Source organism: Choristoneura fumiferana, chromosome 22, assembly GCF_025370935.1.
Source record: "Choristoneura fumiferana chromosome 22, NRCan_CFum_1, whole genome shotgun sequence".
Classification (NCBI taxonomy): domain Eukaryota; kingdom Metazoa; phylum Arthropoda; class Insecta; order Lepidoptera; family Tortricidae; genus Choristoneura; species Choristoneura fumiferana.
Window position 1 is genome coordinate 11555811 of NC_133493.1, and position 23065 is coordinate 11578875.

General features: G+C 40.4%; 1 protein-coding gene across 1 annotated transcript in view; it reads right to left on the reverse strand.

The window, feature by feature from the left end:
• The window catches only part of LOC141440425 (multiple PDZ domain protein-like), a gene marked incomplete in the record, with an annotated part of 268707 nt that overhangs the window by 223421 nt on the left and 22221 nt on the right, over nt 1-23065 (reverse strand). Inside the window, 3 exon segments of the mRNA XM_074104949.1 lie at nt 9841-9996; nt 15023-15160; nt 15917-16151. Coding sequence (XP_073961050.1) covers nt 9841-9996; nt 15023-15160; nt 15917-15919 — 297 coding nt within the window.

The following is a 23065-nucleotide window of genomic DNA, read 5'->3' on the forward strand; positions in this document are numbered from 1 at the left end:
TCGTGGCTACAACAAAAAATATCTATACAAATTAAACATCTAGGGAACACAATACAATAAACATAAAATTTACTGAGTATATCAACAAATATATCTGTATAATTAATCGGCCAACCCCCTGTGATCTTAAGGAAAAAATATATAATTTATAACTATTTATACATTTGTAACTTTTCTGGCAGCAACTTTACAATTTTAAACAGGTCGTCAGCTTATTTTTATGGTGCATGTATTCCCTCTTGACTGTATGGAACCCTCCGTGCGCGCGCCCGATTTGCACTTAGCTGATTTTTACAATAAAGGAGCGTTACATAAATCCCCACTCCAAAGGTAAAATCAGTAAAATCCTGATAAAAAACATTCGGAACATAACCAAGACCACCAAAATCCGTCTAGTAAGAGCACTAGTGTTCCTCATTTTCTTATATGGGGCCGAGACATGGACGGTAAAGGAAAGGGAGCGGCAGCGTATTGATGCCTTAGAAATGTGTGTTGGAGGAGACTGCTTCGCGTCTCCTGACACAGCACCGCACCAATGTTCCATCTTAAGAACTTGCATCGGCGAGAGGTTATCAACGGCAGTGCACTCCCGAATACTCCAGTTTTTTGGACATGTTACCGCGACGTGGGGGAACTCCGTGGAGCGACTGGTTGTGCAGGGTCGGGTGAATGGCAGCAGATCACGTTGACGTTCACCATTGCGATGGACGGACCAAATCAAGTGTTGACTGACAATCCCTCAACAATGCGCAGACAGGCCTCAGCAAGGGATAAATGGCGCACGGTAGTGAAGCGCTACCGAGCGTTTCACGTGACCACGACTGCTCTGGCAAGAGTAAGCGACTGAGAAGAGAAAACATTCATTAAATTCGGCCAGCAGTGAAACTGTTAATTACAAAACCGATGATCCGAATCGACAGATCGTTAAAAGCTACGTTACTGGCCGTCACGCGATGGACAAGTTAGCCAAATCAACCTAACTAATCAGAATAAACTATCCAAGTTTAAACTACAGTAGCCACTCATCATCATCATCATCAGCCGGAGACGTCCACTGCTGTACAAAGGCCTCCCTCTTAGAACGCCACAATGAATGACGACTCGCCACTTGCATCCACCGGTTTCCCACACACACAGGAGCATCTATCATTATCAAAAATACCTGGACTAGCTAGCAATTATTTTTAGGGTTTCGTAGCCAAAATGGCATCGCCGAATATATACACTTTTTCTTTCTTTCTTTTATTTCTAATTGGTTTATGAAAAACAAATATTCCTCGCAACACACCCTCGTACATATCTCCGGTAGAAACAGAGCCTCAAAGCAAAAAAATTAGTGTGAAAGATTTAAAAAAAATTATGATGAGTAGTTTGTGCGTGTGGACTCAAAGGTTCCTGGCGATTAAAACCATTGAAACCACAGGGATAATGTTCACGCAATAATTAACACTATCAATAACGGTGACGCTTTGTTGACATTTGAGCTTATTGATTTCAGATTAGTAATGTCGTTGTTCAAGCTCCAAACACGCGACATAGAACATGTCGATTAGTCTCCGCAGCGGGGTGCGACTGCGACTTCGTGTGTAAACAATTCGTTTTTTTTATGGTATAGGTGGCAAACGAGCAGACGGATCGCCTGATGGTAAGCGATTACCGTCGCCCATGGACACCTGTAACACCAGAAGAGTCATAAGTGCGTTGCCGGCCTTTAAGGTAGGAGTACGCTCTTTTCTTGAAAGTTTGAAGGTTATAACGGTCCGGAAATACCGCAGGCGATAGTTCATTCCAGAGTTTTGCTGCGCGAGGCAGGAAATTTCTGGAAAAACGCACAGTAGTAGAGGACCGCCAACCATCTAAATGGTGAGGGTGGAAGTGTTGTCGCGTAGGTCGGTGGCGAAAGGATGCGGCAGGAATCAACCCGAATACAGCTTGCCCATAAAGAGTAGAAATTAAAAAGTGGCAACTCTGTAGTGTCAGCCGTTTCAAACCAGGGAGCAAAAAAGGGAGGACACCACAGTTGCCACTTTTCAATTTCTTCTCTTTATGGTTTTTTTGTAACTCCTCTGAGCACTCCCCGCCTCACTCCTGTCAGCTGCAAAGCTACTACGAAACTCGAAGTTCGTGTCGTGCGGTCCCACTGACACTTATACTATTTAATACGAGAGCGAAAGGGACCGCACGACACGAACATCGAGTTTCGAGTTTCGTAGTAGCCCTGCTGTATCCCCAGAGATATGCTATGCTAGGATAGGTAAATGAAGCGTTTCTATTGGTTCGTGAACGAACACATCCTCGCGCAACTATGGTAGAAACGCAACCTAAAAGCTATCCTAATATTTAGTACTTATGTGACATGATATATTTATGCAAAATTTCAAGGCAATCGGTTGAGTAATGACAGCGTGTAAGCGGAATAAACAAAAAAAACTTCGAAGGACATTTTCGTTACTTCCAATATAGAACGCCGCCTAACAATACGAGTCTGTTACTTAGACTTCTCTCTAATATGGGGATTTGTTTGGTTCACTAATGTTTCGCAACTAACGTTTGGCAACCTGCTTCATTTCGCAACTTTTTATTTCGCAACTGTTTAATATTTCTGAACTGTAAACATTTCAGGATGTTTATATAAAACTAACCCAACGTAACCGAAAGTGTTCTACACGACGGCCCTGAAATCAATCCTGAAATATGTACAGTTTTAGAGTTTGTGAAATGAAAAGTTGCGAAATGAATCAGGTTGCCAAACGTTAGTTGCGAAATTAACGGATATCTATTTGTTTATTCAGTTATACCAACGCGCTGTAAATTTAAATCATGAAACAAACACACATAATAACACCCACTTACATAATAAATGCGAAAGTTTGTAAATCTGTTTTAGTTTGTTATCTATCACACCTCAATAGTTTTTAGGGTTCCGGAGCCAAAATGGCAAAAACGGAACCCTTATAGTTTCGCCATGTCTGTCTGTCTGTCCGTCCGCGGCTTTGCTCAGGGACTAACAATGCTAGAAAGCTGTAATTTTGCACGAATATGTATGTCAACTATGCCGACAAAATGGTACAATAAATATTAAAAAAAAAAATTCATAGACGTAAAGTGGGGTGTTTTTTTTTTTCTCAACCAACCTTGTAGTGGTATCGTTGGATAGGTCTTTTGAAATCATTAGGGGGTTGCTGAAATTATTTTATTTTTCAATTCAGTGATATATTTGCAAAATATTCAACTTTAGCAAGGAAAACTATAACGGCTAAGTTTGCGTGAGAATGATTAGTAGTTTAAGAGTAAATAGCAGCCTAAGGTATAAAATATACCTAAACTTGGAAGATTCCGTATAAAATACGAAATCCTTAGAAAAATATTACTTATTTTTTTCGTAATGGCTACGGAACCCTATTTTGGGCGTGTCCGACACGCTCTTGGCCGGTTTTTATCCCGAAAAATTGCTCAATTCCCGCGATATACGATAAACGAATTTTCGCAGATGGAATCGTGGGCAAAAGTATCAAAATAAATCAAATCAGAGCCCACCAATTTGGAACCTTTCCTTATAAGTTTAAGAAAAATAATTTATTGAATCAGGCGTTACTTTTCGGAGGTCCATATCAATCAACTAAAACAATTACTTTGCTCACCCGCGACCTTATGAATAAAAGACAACTCTCGTAATAACTACTACAGTGTCATGTCGCAGGGCGCAAGGATCAAACTCGGAAAGGGAGTGGTCACCATTAGGCTAGTGATTTTATGTCGCATCCAAATTGGAAGGTGCTTTAGATAGATTAAAAGATAGACAGTGACAGGTCGCTGTAAATAAGAAAATGTGGGTTTTGTACCTCTACATGAGGCCAAAGGTGTATCTCACTGGTTCAGTAACAGCCTATTCACTCTAGCCTTGAAGAGCCCCAGATTGTATTTATCCGGAAATACAGACGGCAGGAGCGAATTCCATTCCTTAGCAGTTCGCACTATGAAAGATGAAGCAAACCGCTTCGTGCGGGCTAACAGAACACTCAACATAAGGGTGAAGACGCTCCTCCCGCCTGGAAGTCCGTTAGCAAAATGGAAAAAAAGCAAAAGCAAGGATTCCCGTGATACTGCATAATTATCTAGAAATTCCTAGAATTTAGCTAAGACATTTATTTACTTATCTTTATTTCTTCAGACCGTCGGCGCCAGAAGGCATTAAACGGTGCCAAGATAGACTTAAACTGAACCATTACATATGTACGTCATAAAACTATCCAGTAAAAGTCTTATTTCTGACCTAAATCACCCTGTATCCCTACAGGGTGATTTAGGTCAGACCGCCTAAAACCTACGCCAGAAAACATTAAATACAAATGAAAAATTGTCATTAATTTAAATTTTGCGAAAATACATTTGAGATTTATCACGAGATTTACGGTGAAGCAAACCATCTTGAAATCTTCACAAACCTGCCAAGAAATTCAATGGTGTGTGTCAAGTTCCCAATCCCCACTGGGCCCGCGCGCGTGGGAACTACGGTCCAAGCCCTCTCATTCTGAGAGTAGGCCTGTGCTCAACAGTGGGACGTATCACGTAAATAGGCTGATGATAATGATGACTTTGACGATTTTGCTGCTAGGTATATAATATGTCATATTATACCATATAGAGACGAACGCCCAAGCCGACAAGGTTTCGTGTGAAGTGAACCCTTCGAAAGGAACTCTTAAAATAACGTCAGTGACATTGTGATATACTCATTACTTTAACAAGTTTGTTAGCAACGCTTCCATACAGCCCGAACAAACACACTGTACTTCATTACATCCCCCCACCCTACGGAAGTGACGTCACACGGGTGGGGGATAAACAACGCACTTCCGGCGGCTTTCCGCGGCAATTTGACACCAGTTGTAATGTATGAAATAAACGCTTGCTAAGACAATAACATTGTTTGATATAATTTATCTTGCCATATTTAACGTTTTGTTATCTGAAATATTTAATACTAGAGTTTACCCGCGGCTATTTGATCTGGTAGTTACAATTGAAATTCCGGGATTTTACAAAATTCCCCCCGCCGTTTAAAGCCGTGGTGGCCTAGTGGTTTGACCTATCGCCTCTCAAGCAGAGGGTCGTGGGTTCAAACCCCGGCTCGCACCTCTGAGTTTTTCGAAATTCATGTGCGGAATTACATTTGAAATTTACCACGAGCTTTGCGGTGAAGGAAAACATCGTGAGAAAACCTGCACAAATCTGTGAAGCAATTCAATGGTGTGTGTGAAGTTCCCAATCCGCACTGGGCCCGCGTGGGAACTATGGCCCAAGCCCTCTTGTTCTGAGAGGAGGCCTGTGCCTCATGATGCACAGGCATGATCATGATGATGATGACAAAATTCCCCTGGGAAATCCCAAAATTTAAATAGTAGTCTTCATTAAGTTATGTTACAACTGTCCAAAATTTCAAGATTTTATCCGTGTCCCGTGGGAATATCGGAATAAAAAGTAGCCTATGTGTTATTCCAGACGTCCAGCTATCTACGTACCAAATTTCATCCAAATGCGTCCAGCCGTTTTAGCGTGAAGGAATTGCAAACATACACACACCAAACTTTCGCATTTATAATATACTTACCTAAGTAGGAAGTACCTAATGTAATACAGAATTTCTGAAATTAATTTTGTATGAAAAAAAATCATAAACCTCCTCCGTTTTTTTCCGTCAGTTAAAAACTAATTAAATAAAATCGTCCGTAAATACTAATTTAACAGCCAGTAGCGGAAGTGGATAAGCGGCTATGGCTCTACAGACACTCATCTACTTCTGATGCTGACTGTGCACAGTCCCCATAAAGGCAACCGTGGTCTACATGACTAAAAAATATTATTTTCAATACATTTGCTCGAAAAATTCACTTTCAAAGGATGTATACATGATTCGTAAGTTCATTTTAACGCACTAGTGTGATTTTTGTAACAGGTTATTTCATTCTTCATTTTAAACGTTTACAAGCGAAGAGTTTTACTTAAACGACAAAAAAAGTCGACTTATACGTAGAATAATGTATAAATATAACAAAACTACGTAATGAATTTGCAAAATTGATTGTAATTATACTGTAATTTAATTATCTCAGATTTTAATGATTTTTACCTTTTATATATTCAAAAACGTAGCAGTGGCAGAACGCGTAGAACCATTGCCTGATAATTTTAGTTAATCTAATTAAAAACAAAACTTACGCATGTGCATTACGGACGCGCCATTTTTGTAAAACTTTGCGCTGTTTTCAATTTTGTGTTATTAATTGCCTATTCTCTCACAAATGTTTTCAAAAACGTCGTATGATATACGTTGGCAGGGTTTTACAAACTCGTGACGATGAAAACTCTCACTCGTTAACTCATCTGTTACCTAATCCTCACTTACCAATCTCGAATCACAATGAGGGCTATCGTTTTTTGTCTCACTAGATGGCGCACTGTTGCGTGAGGTTTTTAAGTGTGGCTTTCAGAGTCTGTTATTACGGGCGTTAAAACAAAGTTAAGATTAAAATCATATTTAAAACACCTTCAAACCGTACCATAAAAATATCCAGCAACCACAGTGTTGGTTAGTCCCGTTTTGTTCGGAAAAAAAGGGAGGACAAATGTTTCCAAAAGACAAAACTGTCTCAAAACACAGACATTCATTGCCCCGTAACGCATAATTGCCATAATTAATTTCAGGTAATGCAAAATATTCACAAAAAAAGTCTAATTATAAATAAACCCGCGTAGCTCACCCAAAAACTATGAGATTTGACATTTCGGAGACCTCACGCTACACTAGCGCCTCTAGCGGTGAATTCATTCGCGATAGCCCTCATTAACTATATTAAGCACCCTCTTGTTAAAAATATGTAAAATACACAAGCACGCATTAAAACGCCACGCGTGCACGCTAGTAATTACTCCAGTCTCCAGAGAAGCAAGAATAAAGTATACTTACTTGGTCATTACTAGCGTGTCCACAGCTCGTGATTCGATCGAGACTGTCCCGTTTGTATTAACACCCTAACACATTAATCAACCTCACAAGCCAAAGGGAAATGTGTTGATCAAAGGAGCGCATTCAAATCCAATCGACGACAAAAACTGAGTTTAAGTCTAATTTGACCGGTACGAGACTCACAAGGTGCGCTACATTGCCAAGGCCGTGCTAGGCAAATTTGACACCCTACGATTCAGTCTACTCGTGACCACGGCCACTGTAATATGGTTAAAACGTCGAGGTAAATATTACTCATGTGTTCAGCGTGACAAGTCCCGTTTGTGTTATTTTGACTGAGTGAAAATCACGAAAGTTTAAAACGTTAAATTAGGAAGTTGGCAAATTATAGTTATGACGAATTAAGAAGTAGACGAACTACGATATTGACGAAGCAATAATTTGCCCATTTACTAAACGAACGAATTCAGATAGAGCAGTTAACTGAGAAGTAGACCAATTTGGAAGTTGGGAAATTATAGTTATGACGAATTAAGAAGTAGACGATATTGACGAAACAATAATTTGCCCATTTACTAAACGAACGAATTCAGATAAGCGGCAAACTGAGAAGTAGGCCAATTACAAAGTTGGCAAATAATAGTTATGACGAATTAAGAAGTAGGCGAATGTCGCTGACACCTATTATTAACACCGCAAGTAAGATAGCTAGCTAAGGACCTCTCCGCAAGGAAACTCGCTAACGTAAAAAAATCGCATTGAAATCGGTCCATCCGCTTGAGAGCTCAAACTTATAATATAACACCCCTCTGCTTCCATCAGGGGGTTAAATATTATATCTCAGATCACCGTACAGTCAATCCATTTGAATAAGCCTCCACAGAATCGTGTCGTAATGACATTTAAGCCATTCGATAAATATTGTTTATAGACAAAATTATTTACTATCATAAGGTTCCATTGTGACCCATCTAATTGACTGTACTGTCACCCGCATTGATATCTGCCACAGCGGAGCGTGCAAAAATATCTGTCACGTCCTACCAGCCCTGGAAATAGAGTCATATCAGATAATTTATGCACGCTTTGTAGTGTCAGATATTGGTGCTGATGACTGTACAACGACGCTAACATAATGAATGGTAAGTAATGAAATTATTCAAAGCTTAATTTGTCCCGTCATGAGACAAAGACTTGGTCACGCCATAACTCGTCCAATTAGAAAATGTAGGTCGCGACGCGTCTCCGGGTATTCTGAATGAGTTTTCAGTTTAGCGACGTTATTAGCGAGATTTTCAGCTTTGCTTAGCAATTTCTTGAGTTAGTTCAGTTTCTTGGGTTATTGTGTAGTACTTACGTCCACTTGCAGGATTTTTAATCTAGGTTTAAGTGGTCTTAAGTCCTGTCAGATCCATACAAGAACTGTCAGTTTAAGCCTTATATCGAGATTTAAAAAAGCCTACAAGACGTCCTTAGCGCTAAAAATTTAGAAAGGAATTAATGCTGCCTCCCACCTGCCACTGGAGCGGAGTGGAGCGGAGAGCAGCAAGAGGGTAATACCTACAGAGCGGAGATGCGAAATGTGTCTGTCCGTAGCTGTGGAGCTAGACAGTGAAGCGGAGCGAGGGGGTAGAGGAGTGGCCACACTGCTGTTAAAAAACCGTGACGCTACGGAATCGCAGTGACGCATCATATGCGCAAAGTTTTTTATTACACACCCTCCACACCGCTGCTCAAAATACGCAGACAGTAAAGCACTTTCTTGGTCGACTATACATATCGTGAACGATAAATTACGTTTCGTTTTTACCCCTGCATCTATTGACATCTATGTAGACTGCATGTATCTTCCCTCGCGCGCGCGGTTTTGTGAACAGTTCACTACAGTTTGCTGACGTTCGGGACAAAGTAATATTGATGATTGATGCGCCGCGCGTTTTGTTCTAAACAGCCAGTCTACGAGTAGTACCGTAAGGTACCAGTCAACGCACGTAAAAAGAGCTCTGGGGGGCTAGTGGAGGGGATACGTTTGAGCATCTGTCAGCTAACAAGCCAATGGCGTAACGACCGCTCGCGCGCTCCTACGCCCCCTCCCACATCCGTATTTCGCTCACTGCGCGGGTATATCGCCAGGAGCTCTTTTTACGTGCGTATTGTACTATGGCCTGCAAAAGTCGATGGACAATTCCAAAACATAATCGTCTGACGCGAGAAACAGTGCCATCTATGTGTTTGAAGTGTATTAGCGGTATTTACTTATTTACTAACTAGAGTTTATTAATATCTCACTAGCGCAGGCGCTCACCTTAAGGCAGTTGTCTACTCATGTTAGAAATTTTATTTTCGGCTAGTAACTATTTTGTCCCTGCTGGGTGGGACACCGTGGAATACCGAACAAAACGATATTTTCTGTCCTGTCGTGAGTAAGAGAAGGAGATATATTATTCGCAATATCGTTTCTTGAATTCGGTTGTGTGGTTCACACTGCCGGCGAGAACGCGCTCTTACATCTTTTGTCGCAGCGACAAGAGCTATAAAACTCGCTGAGCATAAAAGTAGCTCAGCGATACTCGCTCAGCGCTTTAGCTTGGCGGCCGCCCGCTCGAGCGAGTGGAGCGAGTAATCGCCAGTCGTGCTCGAACACTCACTTTTCACTGCTCGCCCACTCGTTTCTAGTTACTCGCTCTGCTCGCTTCTCGCTCATCGTCCGGCGGTGGGACAAGTGCCTAACGCGGCGATAGAGCGATAGTTCATACGTTTCCGTACTGCATAATACTATCGCTCTATCGCCGCGTTACTGTCGCTGCGTTAGTGACGCCGGAGCCGCTCTACTCGGAAGTCTACCTTCACTCCACCACGCGAGACACACTGACCTGCAGCGGCAGTGAGTTGGCAGCCGGGCGCGCGACCAGCAACCGCACGCACGCGCCGCACTGCCGCAGCACGGCGGCCGCCTGCCGCGCGCACATCCCCACCACGCTCACCGCGCCGATGCGCAGGAGCATGTCGCCGCTGCGCAGACGGCCATCCTGAACGAAAAATCTACGTTATACAACACAATACAATACAAATATTCTTTATTGCACACCACAAATCAGTACAAAAAATGTATAATATAAACACAAAATCAGGGTAGATCATTAATATTAAAATAAATACAAATTATATATATAAATACATACCTACATACAATACTTATACAATACACATACTAGGTACTAAGCATTGCTATGCGTTGTTTGTTTTTCCTAAAAATAATCTGAATCCCTTCGACGAAAAAACGATTCGCCAAGTATTTTTTCTGGTGGTAGTTCTGGGGAAGCACTGGGGGCTTGTTAAAATGTTTTTTCTATTCAGTGATCTGTTTGCGAAATATTAAACTTTAAAGTGCAAATTTTCATTAAAATCGATTTGTATTGCCAACGGAACCCCTGTCCTGGGCGTGTCCGACACGCTCTTGCCCGGTTTTTTCCTAAAATTATGATGTTACTTGACGGTCATGCGAAGACATTTTCTTTCCCGGATACTTCGTCTTATCTACAAGCTCCCCTACACTCACACACAAGGCAAGCTACAAAACACCTAATACTCAAAACCAACAAATCTTAATGTACTAAGTTCCGGACATTAAGCCAACACATAAATAACGTAAGATTAAGCCGTCCTTGTCCCTCTTACAACTTGCCGATATCGCTATCCCGGTCACGTCCATTATTTGCAGATAATTTCTATGTTAAAATGCTTCTCATAAATATTTCAGCTATTTTCAATTTGGAATGCTTCAGTTTCGAGGCAAATTTATTAGTATCGTTGAAGGTTCGAATGTATAAGAAATGAGTTTTCTTAATGGTAATTTGACTATTTTGTAAATGTTTTATAAATTAAAACTACACGATGCTTTTTATCGAATAGAGAAACAATTTTTAGCTAAGTACCTTTACAAATAACAAATGTCGGGGACACTTGACACCAATGGACCTAATCCCAGAATAAGCAAAGCCTGTGTTACACTTATGTTTATAAGTACCTGTATTATTCCCCTAACTATTAAATAGTACCTGAACGACCGAGCTTTGCTCGGGCTAAAACTCGATAATAAGCATTTTCCCAGAAATAAGACCAAGCTAGATCGATTTTCATGCCCGAAAACCCCTACATACCTACCAAATTTCATCAAAATCGTTGAACCGTTTCCGAGATACCCGAAATATACAGTATATATATATATATATATATATAAATTAGATACTTAAATAGATATTAAATACTGAAGACTCAAGAACAAGCATTCGTATTTTTTTACAAAAATATTTGGCTCGACCGTGATTTGAACCCGAACGGAACAGCCTCGCATTTAGGTCTTCTAACCACATTTGTTCCCATTTATTTTTAATGGCTCCCGATTATTGGAGTTTAAGTTACTGGGTTGTTACCTTTTACTTTTTTTAAGTATTTTTTCGTCAAATTGGAACCATTTCCTGACATTCGTCTCCGTTTCCTTTAAAAAAAAACCTTAAATGTCACTAGGTAATTAATGTTTTTTCTTTCTTCTCTTTTGCACTATAACCTCACTTGTCCCGCTGACCCAGTCCTTCAAAACAGAGGATTTGACACTTGATAGAGACCAAGTGTTTTAATTAAACCCATCTCAGAGCAGTAATCGGAAATCGTCGACACTTCCTTTACCAACTTGGCGATTCTTTTCACACGCCTTTCTTAATTAAAAAAGGACTTGGCTCTTTTATTATGATTGAAATTGGAACTGATTATTGCAAGAGCCTTTGACACACTTGAGTGTTCTTGGAATTGGTAATTTACTGAATAAAAGAGGAATTTTTCGTGGATTCGGTGTACATTTTTGCAATGAGTCGCGGCACACAACTAGTAATTCATTAATTCCATAATTCCATATACCTAGTGCCATCTACGAAGACGCGTACTTTTGTCGAAATTAGACATTATGACATTGTAATAAGAACCACCTACCTATACTTCCGTCCTTACTTGTTAGCTTATACCTCTATTAAGATTGTTTTTTTTTGGAATCTTTTTGTATTTTTATTTCAATTCCAAATTCGTGTCTGTACCGTTGACCAGCAGTGGTGTAGCGGTATAGCACGCGGTACGGAATACCGAGGACCTGGGTTCGATTCCCAGTGCTGGTCTTATTTTTCTGGTTTTCTGTGCATCTATATTTCAGTTTGTATTTTCAATTTATTTGGGTTTTCTAGCTATGGTATGATTGCTCCGTAATTTTCTGTATCGCTTACTATGTCGGTGTAAACAAGAGTCTTGTAAATTGTAAAAATTTGGAATTGAAATAAAAAATACAAAAAGATTCCAAAAAAACAATCTTAATTTGATTGCTTAGTAACGACATCTCTTGTCCGGGTGAACGGTTATTGGTTCCAATGGAGTGCCAAAAGTTTCTCGATGAGGGCTACGGTATAGATGTCGCTAGCGTCACTGCTTAAGTGGCTAAATAAGAAACAAGCAAGCTGAGATATGAGGTGCATAGGGGAAATTCGTGTCTGTACCGTTGACCAGCAGTGGTGTAGCGGTATAGCACGCGGTACGGAATACCGAGGACCTGGGTTCGATTCCCAGTGCTGGTCTTATTTTTCTGGTTTTTCTGTGCGTCTATATTTCAGTTTGTATTTTCAATTTATACCTCTATATCTCTAGAAGCCGTGGTGGCCTAGTGGTTTGACCTATCGCCTCTCAAGCAGAGGGTCGTGGGTTCGAACCCCGGCTCGCACCTCTGAGTTTTTCGAAGTTCATGTGAGGAATTACATTTGAAATTTACCACGAGCTTTACGGCGAAGGAAAACATCGCGAGGAAACCTGCACAAACCTGCGAAGCAATTCAATGGTGCGTGTGAAGTTCCCAATCCGCACTGGGCCCGCGTGGGAACTACTGCCCAAGCCCTCTCATTCTGAGGGGAGGCTGTGCCCTGCAGTGGGACGTATATAGGCTGGGATGATGACCTCTACATTAGCTCGGTCGTCTATCTATCCTGTCTGTCTGCTACTCACACGCAAACACCTGAATCAAATGGAAATTTTGATAAAACTACATACTCGTAGGTACACACAGTTTCTACCACAGATGTGCGAGGATCCGTTGCAAGGAATGTGTTTGGCGTGAACCAATACAAACGCTTCATTTACCTATCCTTCTAGTAGCTTCAGCTCATAGGATTGCAGGTGGTAGGACCTTGTGCAAGGTCCGCCCGGATTGCTACCACCATCTTGCTCGCTAATCCTGCCGTGAAGCAGTGCTTGCATTGTTGTTTCGGTGTGGAGAGTAAGACAGACGGTGAAATTACTGGCACTTGAGGTATCTCTGGGTTGGCCACGCGTCTGCAATAACCCCTGGTGTTGCAGATGTTTATGGGCAGTGGTGATCTCTTACCAACAGGAGAGCCTATTGCTCGTTAGCCATCCAGTCGAATAAAAAAAAAGGAGCAGAGGGAGAAACATTTTTTACACATATTCGAGACACATAAAAATACATTAGATGGAAATAATAAAAAAATAACATAGAATAGTTTTGACGACCAGATGGCCTAGTGGTTAGAGAACCTGACTACGAAGCTTGAGTACCCGGGTTCGATTCCAGCGTCGGGGCAGATATTTGTTTGAAAAATACGAATGTTTAATATGTATTTAAGTATGTATCTATCTATATACCTAATTATATTTATCCGTTGCTTAGTACCCATAATACAAGCTTTGCTAAGCTTACTTTGGGACTAGGTCAATTGTTGTGAATTGTCCCGTGATATTTATTTATTATTTATTTATAGTATAAAGTGGGCCCCACTCAGCATAATGTTACGGCTAGCCGCAACGCTGCTTATATTTATAGGTAAATAAAGCGTGTATCTTGGTTCGTGACAAATACATTCCTCTCTGGTAGAAACCCAGCTTTATACCATGAGAAGGACAGGATAGTTTCATTCCAGAAAATTCCATGGCTTCCGCAAAATAAACGAATTCTTCAGAGACGGAATCGTGTCGTGACCAACAGCTACTGCTGAATAAAAGTTTGCAAAAATACGCAACTATTTCGACAAAGCACTTAAGCTAAATCTCAAGTGATCCCTTCATCCAATCACCATTACACCGTGAACCGACGTTATGTAGTTGTCGTGCGATGGCCGGACTACATCGACCCTTGGGACAGTTTACGCGCATTATGATTATGAGTATTGTTGCTAGTTAATGTTTGCTTTTGACGGTTTGACAAGTTTTATTACAGTTTGAATTTGAACAGGCTGGAGAGTATTTAATGTAATGAAAAAAATAGCCAAAAAGTTAATTACCAGGTAAGAACACGGCGTAGATAAGAAAGAAAGCAAACAAATATAATTCTATAAAGCATTGCTTGTCTAAAAATGGTTTTATTAATACAAAAACATATCACATATTTTTAATTTAATTTTATCGATAAAACAAAAACTCAATTGTCCCTTTACTTTCTTTTGACTACTTAGATTTTACATGGATTTAGGGGGTAAAAGTGTAAAACTAATAGAGCTACTACTGCATCATCACTAACCCCATCACCACTTTTCCCATCACCACAAACCCTATCACCAATAACCCCATAACCACAAACCCCATCACCACTAACCCCATCACCACAAACCCCATCACCATAAATCCCATCATTACAAACCCTATTACCAATTACTCTTTCACCACTAACTATCACAACTAACCCCATCACCACAAACTCCATCACCACTAACCCCATCACCATAAACCCCGTCACCACAAACCCTATCACCAATAACCCCATAACCACAAACCCCATCACCACTAACCCTATCACCACTAACCCCATCACCACAAACCCTATCACCAATAACCCCATAACCACAAAACCCCATCACCACTTTTCCCATCACCACAAACCCTATCACCAATAACCCCATAACCACAAACCCCATCACTACTAACCCTATCACCACTAACCCCTTCACCACAAACCCCATCACCACTAATCCTATCCCCACTAACCCCATCACCACAAACCCTATCACTCACCCGATCCGCAACGCCGCCTGGCAGCACGCTCTTGACGACGACGCCCGACGAGCGGCCGCCGACGATGCCGAATGCGAGGCCCGAGCCGTCGTTGACAAGCTCCACCGCCTCCACTTGCGCCCATTCGCCGAACACCTGCTACAGAGAGAGGCATCTTCAGTTAGAACCTCTCTAATCAATAAACTATAAACAATCATTTTGCTCACCCGTGACCTTACGATTGCTACGTATATTTAACAAGTATTGCGTTCAGGCAGCTCCTTCACTTCCACTTCCACACTGTAAGAACACACACAAATCACACAAACCCAACTATTATCGTTTACATTTACTTTTAGAAACATCGCTGCTCTACTGCAATGTTCTCATAACGGTTTCTTTGCAATAAATCTGGCCTATAGGTTTAGAACAGTGTTTTTTTTTTCAATAACTCATTTCTTGCTCAAATAAGTTGATGGGTATACGAGTAGGTACTTAGGTACTTCACAGATTGTACCGGGAACAGGAAAAGCTTTTTAGCAAGTCATATTTTTAGATCTCACCGTTTCTATTTACTCCATATAGGTAAGGGTGTATATTTTGTCGCACCTGAGTTGGAATGGAAAACATGTTTTTCCAGTGATATATTAGAAGTAGCTTAACGCCATAAATTCAAAGTTTAGTATGTTAGCATAAACGTTTTTTGTTCAATCAGGGACAAAATTTTAGTCCAGCAGGGCTTCTATGAAATTCGAAACTCGAAGTTCATGTCGTGCGGTCCCTCTGACACTTATATTATTTAATACGAGAGCGAGAGGGACGGTACGATACGAATTTCGAGTTTCGAGTTTCGTAGTAGCCCTACAGGCCCATTTTATCTTACGGCACATCATGTTTCAAGTATAACATATTTACCATAATGCGTTTTATACGCCGCTTGCTCCTAGGCCTGCGAGCGTGGATTTCCGATCAGCTGACCTTCTCCGCCATCTTGTGTTCTCACTGACAGCTCTCACGGAAACAGCCGAGCGCACGCGACCTGGCTACTTCGGGAAACGATACGCACACCTCGTCGCACATGACGATTTCACTGTTTTTTTTTTTTTTTAGTTTTTGGACGAAATTCTTCGATGTCGATGCTAATTATGAACTGAAACAAAAGAAAACGATATATTAATTAAAATAGTGCTTACTTTGAGCTAAGGTTTCGCTCTAATAGCCTGCCTTAGGTACACACAATTCACAAATGCTTATTTTTTCAAAATAGACGACGGAACCTGATCGAAAGTATTTCCATCCATCCGAAAAAAAAACAAATCGGTTCATAAATGATGGTTCTCAGGTAACAAACATCGAAAAAGAATTGATAATTCCCTTCTTTTTTGAAGTTGGTCAAAAAGTAAACGAAAACAGCACTTTTAAGGATTCAAACGTAATTAAACTTGGGAGAGAAATAAAAGATTCCTGTGAGGGAAAACTTCGACTGGACATAAATACGAGAAAAGAATAGAACTTTCTCCAATTGAAGTTTTATCGAACTTTGACTGTTCTTTGCACTTGTCCGGCACGGTATAGAAATAGATAGAGCAAGGTGATGTTAAGTGTAAATTACATATTTAGTTTATCAGAAGGATATAAATAATAACTAATAAAAACATAAATAAACAAGGTATAACCTAACCAAGAAAATAGCCTACCTCAGATAATTGAAAGTTTAAAATAAATTTCTTCTTAATACTCGTATGTATGTCCACGAGGTCCTGAGAAAAAAGGTCTAAACACGCAAACAGACAGACAGACATTAAAGTGATCCTAGCGGGTACACAACGTTAAAAAAAATCTACAGTTTAATTTAGCATCCGGAGCTTTTTTAAACACATCTAAAAGACCCTGTTGATTTTTTTGCCTACCACAAAATGTTGACTGTCGAAATACAAATAGCTTTTGCACTCTATAAATTAAATCCATTATCCAACAATAAAACCAATGACTCTACAAAGTCCAAATGAACCACACTTAGGAAGTCTATGGGAACCCAGCGTGAAATAGTATAAATCGATACGAGAACAATCAAATTGACATTCCCAATTCCAATACAACATTATGAGCTACCGCTATAGATACATAGTATAAAATTCAAACATCGAATAAGTCGCTTTTTATAATAAATCGAGTCATATTACGGAAACTGTCGCGGATACCATTTGTCAAACCCGGACGGTAATAAGCTGTCACATCCCTCGAACCCCAATTAGGAGGGGGGGTAGTGGCGAAGGGCAGGGTATTATTTAAGCCGTAGAATACCCGTGCTTGGCAGTTAATGACAGGAATTGAAGTATTCATAGTAACCGCCTGGTTAACTGCATGGATCGATTTCAAGGAGGTCCTGTAGGTTCAACGCAATGCTTAGATTATAACATTTCATTGCAGTTTTTGAAAGCGTGTTGGCATTGAGTATTATGTTGGGACTTTTGGATTCTGAATATGCTTGTTTTTAAGTATAAGCTTTTATTAACTTGAATGTCGTCCATTTATATTCGTCAAATACACAAATATGTATACACGTCATGTGCACGCCTGACGTGATGCTTCAATAGAAGCCTTATAAATAGGATCAAAATTGCTCAGCGAGCTATGGAGACAGCTATGCTCGGGGTTCCTCTACGGGATCGAATCAGAAATAAGGAGATACGTAGAAGAACGAGGATCACCGAAATAGCGAAGCGGATCGGTTCGTTGAAGTGGCAATGGCCAGGCCATAAAGCACGGAGAATAGATAGATGGCCGTTAGGGTCGAAACGTTCTCAAACCGAGACCGCGGGGACCTCCTGCAACGGATGGCTTGGTTAAAAGCCACGGGTTTACGGTGAATGCAGGCCGCTTCCAACCGAATCAACTGTCGTATCCTCCTAGCCGTATTCGGCTACAGCGACTTTTTCCTAATGCTGAGAGCGTCGCTGATGTGCTCTCAGGTGGCTGACGTATCCGATTTTAGCACCAAATGTGCGGCCACACTCTCCACAAGTCAAAACCCTCCGACATAATTATACTGGATAGCTGCAGGTAGTCTAGCTTTCAACTCGTCGCGTTAAGCGTGCAGTTCGCCACGGCGACTAGTCTCAAAATTACCCACTTTACCATGCACTGTATGCCTCCATTGCGACCAGTCTTCGGCCAGAGTCTCCCACTAGGATGGAGGGAAGTAACTGTACTGTTAGTAGGATGATATTTCAATCGTATAACTTTCGCGGCCGTAAACTAGGGTACGGACTACGGAACCTTTCTTGCGTGAGTCAGCGCACACAGCGTGACTCTGGCTCGCACTTTCCCGGTTTTTCAAACCTGTGTTTACGAAAAGTAAATAAACCCAAGGGTCGCAAGTAAATACGTGGCAGAAAACAACGGCTTCTATTATTTACGGTGGTGCAGAGATCAAATATAACAGCGAGTATTGAGCTAAAGCAAACTCTAGAAGCCCTCGATGTTTGGGTAGGGTCTGAGGGGGTCTGAGACGTTTTCATCGCCAGGGCAATAAATAGAGTGTCCGAAGTAAAATAAGATAGATTATTATAATGACTTTTAAGTTGGCATGCCTCTCAATCCTTCCATGGTCCAACTTATATTATAAATGTGAAAGTTTGTGATTCTCTTTGTTTGTTTGTTACCTTTTCACGTCTAAACCACTAAACCAATTTAGATGAAATTCGGTAAACAGTCAATTCGAGTCTTGGGGAAGGACATAGAATAGTTTTCATCCTGGAAACGAATACTACGCGGACGGAATCGCGGTCAACAGCTAGTGGGACTATAAAGGCCGGGATGGTGATGGAACGATTTTTTTTTTAAGTACAGTCAAACAAGCTGATTCATGTCCCAGGGTGGAACCTTTTCACTCTGCGTTTCCACCAGAGATGTGCGAGGAGGGGTTGCGAGGGATATGTTTTTCATTAAGGGGATCCCATGTCCCAATGACCTTAGATCTGAATTCCTTAGTTTTCTAATGTTTTTTGTAGCTTATTATATTAACAACAACGGCTTTAAGCAATATAGTATCCCATATTTACTTCAAAGTTCATTATCTTCGAGATATTTGGCATCAAAGTTGAACAATTTTAGGCCAAAAAACTAGTTTTCTGACCATAACTTTTGTGTTAATTAGTTTCAAATGAAAACCCTCGACCAGTTTTAAGAGTCGTCAAAGAGGAACCCAAATATGTAGATTTCGTAAATGTTAGATCTTTCACGTCAATATAGAGATACGAAATAGGCGTTTTTTCAGACAATGTTTAAAAAAATCATACAAAATGAAGGATGCATTTTTTTCAAAATCCGGTAGACAAAAATGGAGATAAAAGATTGGAGAACTGATAGCCGTTTGACTTATAATTCTATCTGTAGTGCAATTAAGTAGGAGATACGATTCAAAACTTGTCAAAAATTGATGAAAACCTCGGGTAACCCCAACCTATCCTATCCTCGCCCCGCTCAACTGTTTCCACTAGAGCTGTGCTGTGCGAGGATAATGTAAATGAAGCGTTTCTATTGAATCATGAAAAAAACAGGCCTCGCAACACATCCTCGCACATCTGCTGGCAATGCAGCCTAATAATCAATTTCACTACGATTCCCTTGGCAAAAGTCATCATCATCATCATCATCAGCCGGAAGATGTCCACTGCTGGACAAAGGCCTCCCCCTTAGAACGCCACAATGAACGACAACTCGCCACTTGCATCCACCGGTTTCCCGCTACTCTCTCACGATGTCGTCAGTCCGCCTGGTAGGAGGCCTGCCAACGCTTCGTCTTCCGGTTCGTGGTCGCCACTCGAGGACTTTTCTCCCCCAACGGTTATCTGTTCTTCGAGCGATGTGGCCTGCCCATTGCCACTTCAATTTGCATGGCAAAAGTATGGGATGTCAACATGACATTCGTAGTACAAAGGTACAGCTGTCTCTGACGTAGATAGTGTGGTCACATCTCAATACGAATTATCACGAACACATCTTTATCTTCAACTACCCTAGTCCCGCATCCACACTACTGAAACAATAATGAGATACCTATCCCGTTGGATGCCGGACTTATTTTTTATGCAGTATGTTATTTCGTCAGCATTAGGAACACACACTCGCAATACGTTTTTGTATTCATCATCTCGGATTATATGTCTTACTGCAGGGCACAGGACTCTTCTCAGAATGAGGGGGCTTAGACCGTAGTTCCCACGTGAGCCTAGTGCGAATTGGGCACTTCACACACCATTGAATTCCTTCGCAGATTTGTACAGGCTTCCTTCCCTGTAAATCTCGTGGTTTTCGAATGTAATTTCGCACATGAATTTCGAAAAACTGAGAAATGCGAGCCCGGCTTTCAACTTACGATTCTATGCTTGAGAGGGCATGGGTCAAACCACTAGGCCACCATGGCTTCACATCGGCGTTTATTTATCCTTTGGGCCTTCATACATGTACTGATTAGAGCAGGTCAGCGGCGACAGCATCAAGCATTTCCAAATCATTTATTCAGTAAATAGGCTGCAATGGGCACTTTTACACGTCATTTTTTAAACTACCAGCGCTTTCGGAAAGACCATCATTGCCAAGAAGAATGCGCCGCAAGAAACTTGGCAGAAAGTCATTTTTTCATAATAATATAATTACAAATAAAATACTTAAAAACTATAGAATACAATTAAAGAAAAAAAAAAAATAATAATAATACAGGGATGTATTGTAAACTATATCTACGTTCAGTGGAAGTGTAGAATGCTTCCACCGTCATAAATTTTAAAATAATAATAGGTAACAATAATTTAGTTCTGAAATATACATTTCAGGTCAAGTAACCATTAAGCTTTTGGATTTCGAAGGCAACTTCACGTCTGCCGCCCCCAAAGTTAGCTCACGTTAGTTAGCCTAAAGTTAGTTCGTTAACAGTCGCAGCTAAAAATCCAGGTGACGTGCGGTCTAGTTTTGCTGTGCTGCCAGGGCAGCAAAAGGCTGCTAGTTAATAGAAGAACTAAATAGAATATAATTTTTTAAATCAGAAATCTACCCGTTTCAACACTATACCTACTACATTGATAGATTTCAAGGTGCACTGCGTCAAAGGCGTGACTAGGTAGGTACATTTTGAATCATAATTTCCCATGGAAAACCTTTCAAGGGTGTTTTGTTAAACTAATCCAATAACCGGAAATATTCCGAAATACTAACACTGTATAAATTAAATTGAAGTAGGTAGTCGTTCACGTTAAACGATACATTGTATCCCCCAAAAGTATCCATAACCCATAACAATTTCATGTTTTCGTAATACAAATTCTAAGAAACCTCGCAGCGTTATTGGAATAAATCTAGTGTATATTTTAGGCAAATGAACACTTATGGAGATTGGTTGTTTACAAGCTACGCTTCTGAATTTAGAGTGTTTTGTTTTAGAAATTTCAGATGGCAAATACACGTACGAGTTGCCATCAGGTAAATTGTGCTTACGGTTTTACGTCGTAGCTTTTTACGGGCACGGTCTTACGGTCTGTACTAAGACCGGCACAGGAACGTTTCAGGCAAAAATATATTCTTTGTATCGAAAAGTATGTGACTATTAACCGGATATTTTTAGGGTTCCGTAGCCAAAATGGCAAAACGGAACCCTTATAGTTTCGCCATGTCTGTCTGTCTGTCCGTCCGCGGCTTTACTCAGGGACTATCAATGCTAGAAAGCTGTAATTTTGCACGAATATATATCATGTAAATTATGCCGACAAAATGGTACAATAAAAAGTTTAAAAAAAAATTTTTTTGAGTACCTCCCATAGACGTAAAGTGGGGTTTTTTTTTTTCATCCAACCTTGTAGTGTGGGGTAACGTTGGATAAGGTATTTTAAAACCATTAGGTGGTTGCTAAAACGATTTTTTGATACAGTGATTGCAAAATATTTAACTTTAAAGTGCAAATTTTCATTAAAATCGAGCGTCACCCATGGAAAAATACCCTATAAATATAAAGTCAAAATATCTTTATTCTTTGTAAATTCAGGATGGTAGTAAGTACATCAAACTTACAAGGAAAACTATAACGGTTAAGTTTTCTTGAGAATTATTAGTGAGTAAATAGCAACCTAAGGTATAAAATATACCTAAACTTCGAATAATCCTTACAAAATAATCCTTAGAAAAATATTACTAATTTTTCGTATTGGCTACGGAACCCTATTTCAGGCGTGCCCGACACGCTCTTGCCCGGTTTTTATGTTTACAAAATAAAGGTTAAAAATACTTTTTGTAATTGTTTGTATTTGTTTTTCTGTCGGCCATTACTGCCATGAAATTTGAACGATGATACCGATGTTAATTGATAGGGTCGTTTTTTAAAGATCCCTAAGCTGTATCGCTCCGGAATCACCCCTATTTTGGCGTCGGGAGATAAAAAATTCGTTATAAAGTAAGTACTGTTGTATTTCATCAAACTGACCACGTAATTATTTTATATGAAACCCCAGAGCATCCTTTCTACACTTTGCTATCTCAACTCACAAACCTACCGATGCAGTCATCAAACCAAATTAACTACATATCTCCTCACATATAAGGTGAGATTTTGCTTGTTCTTGGTTTTGGCAAATGCAAAGCTTGTTGGCGACGTGGCAGACAATATAGTAGGGCCACGTAGTATAAAGAATTGTTTTCTTTATGGGGCTACATTCTGCATGTACTGCTCCGATCCGGTTTAGGTAGAACGTAAAACACTGTCGTGTAATTGAAGCCTTCGTTTCAGTATCCGTTCATTTCGCAACTAACGTTTGGCAACCTGATTCATTTCGCAACTTTTCATTTCGCAAACTGTAAATATTTCAGGATTTATTTCAGGGCCATCGTATAGAACACTAGGATAGGTTAGTTTTATAAATATTGAAATATTAAACAGTTGCGAAATGAAAAGTTGCGAAATGAATCAGGTTGTCAAACGTTAGTTGCGAAACATTAGTGAACCCTTCGTTTCACCCAGCAAGCCGTGTTAGACTAGTGGTTTGACATATGACCTCTCAAGCAGAAGACCGTAGA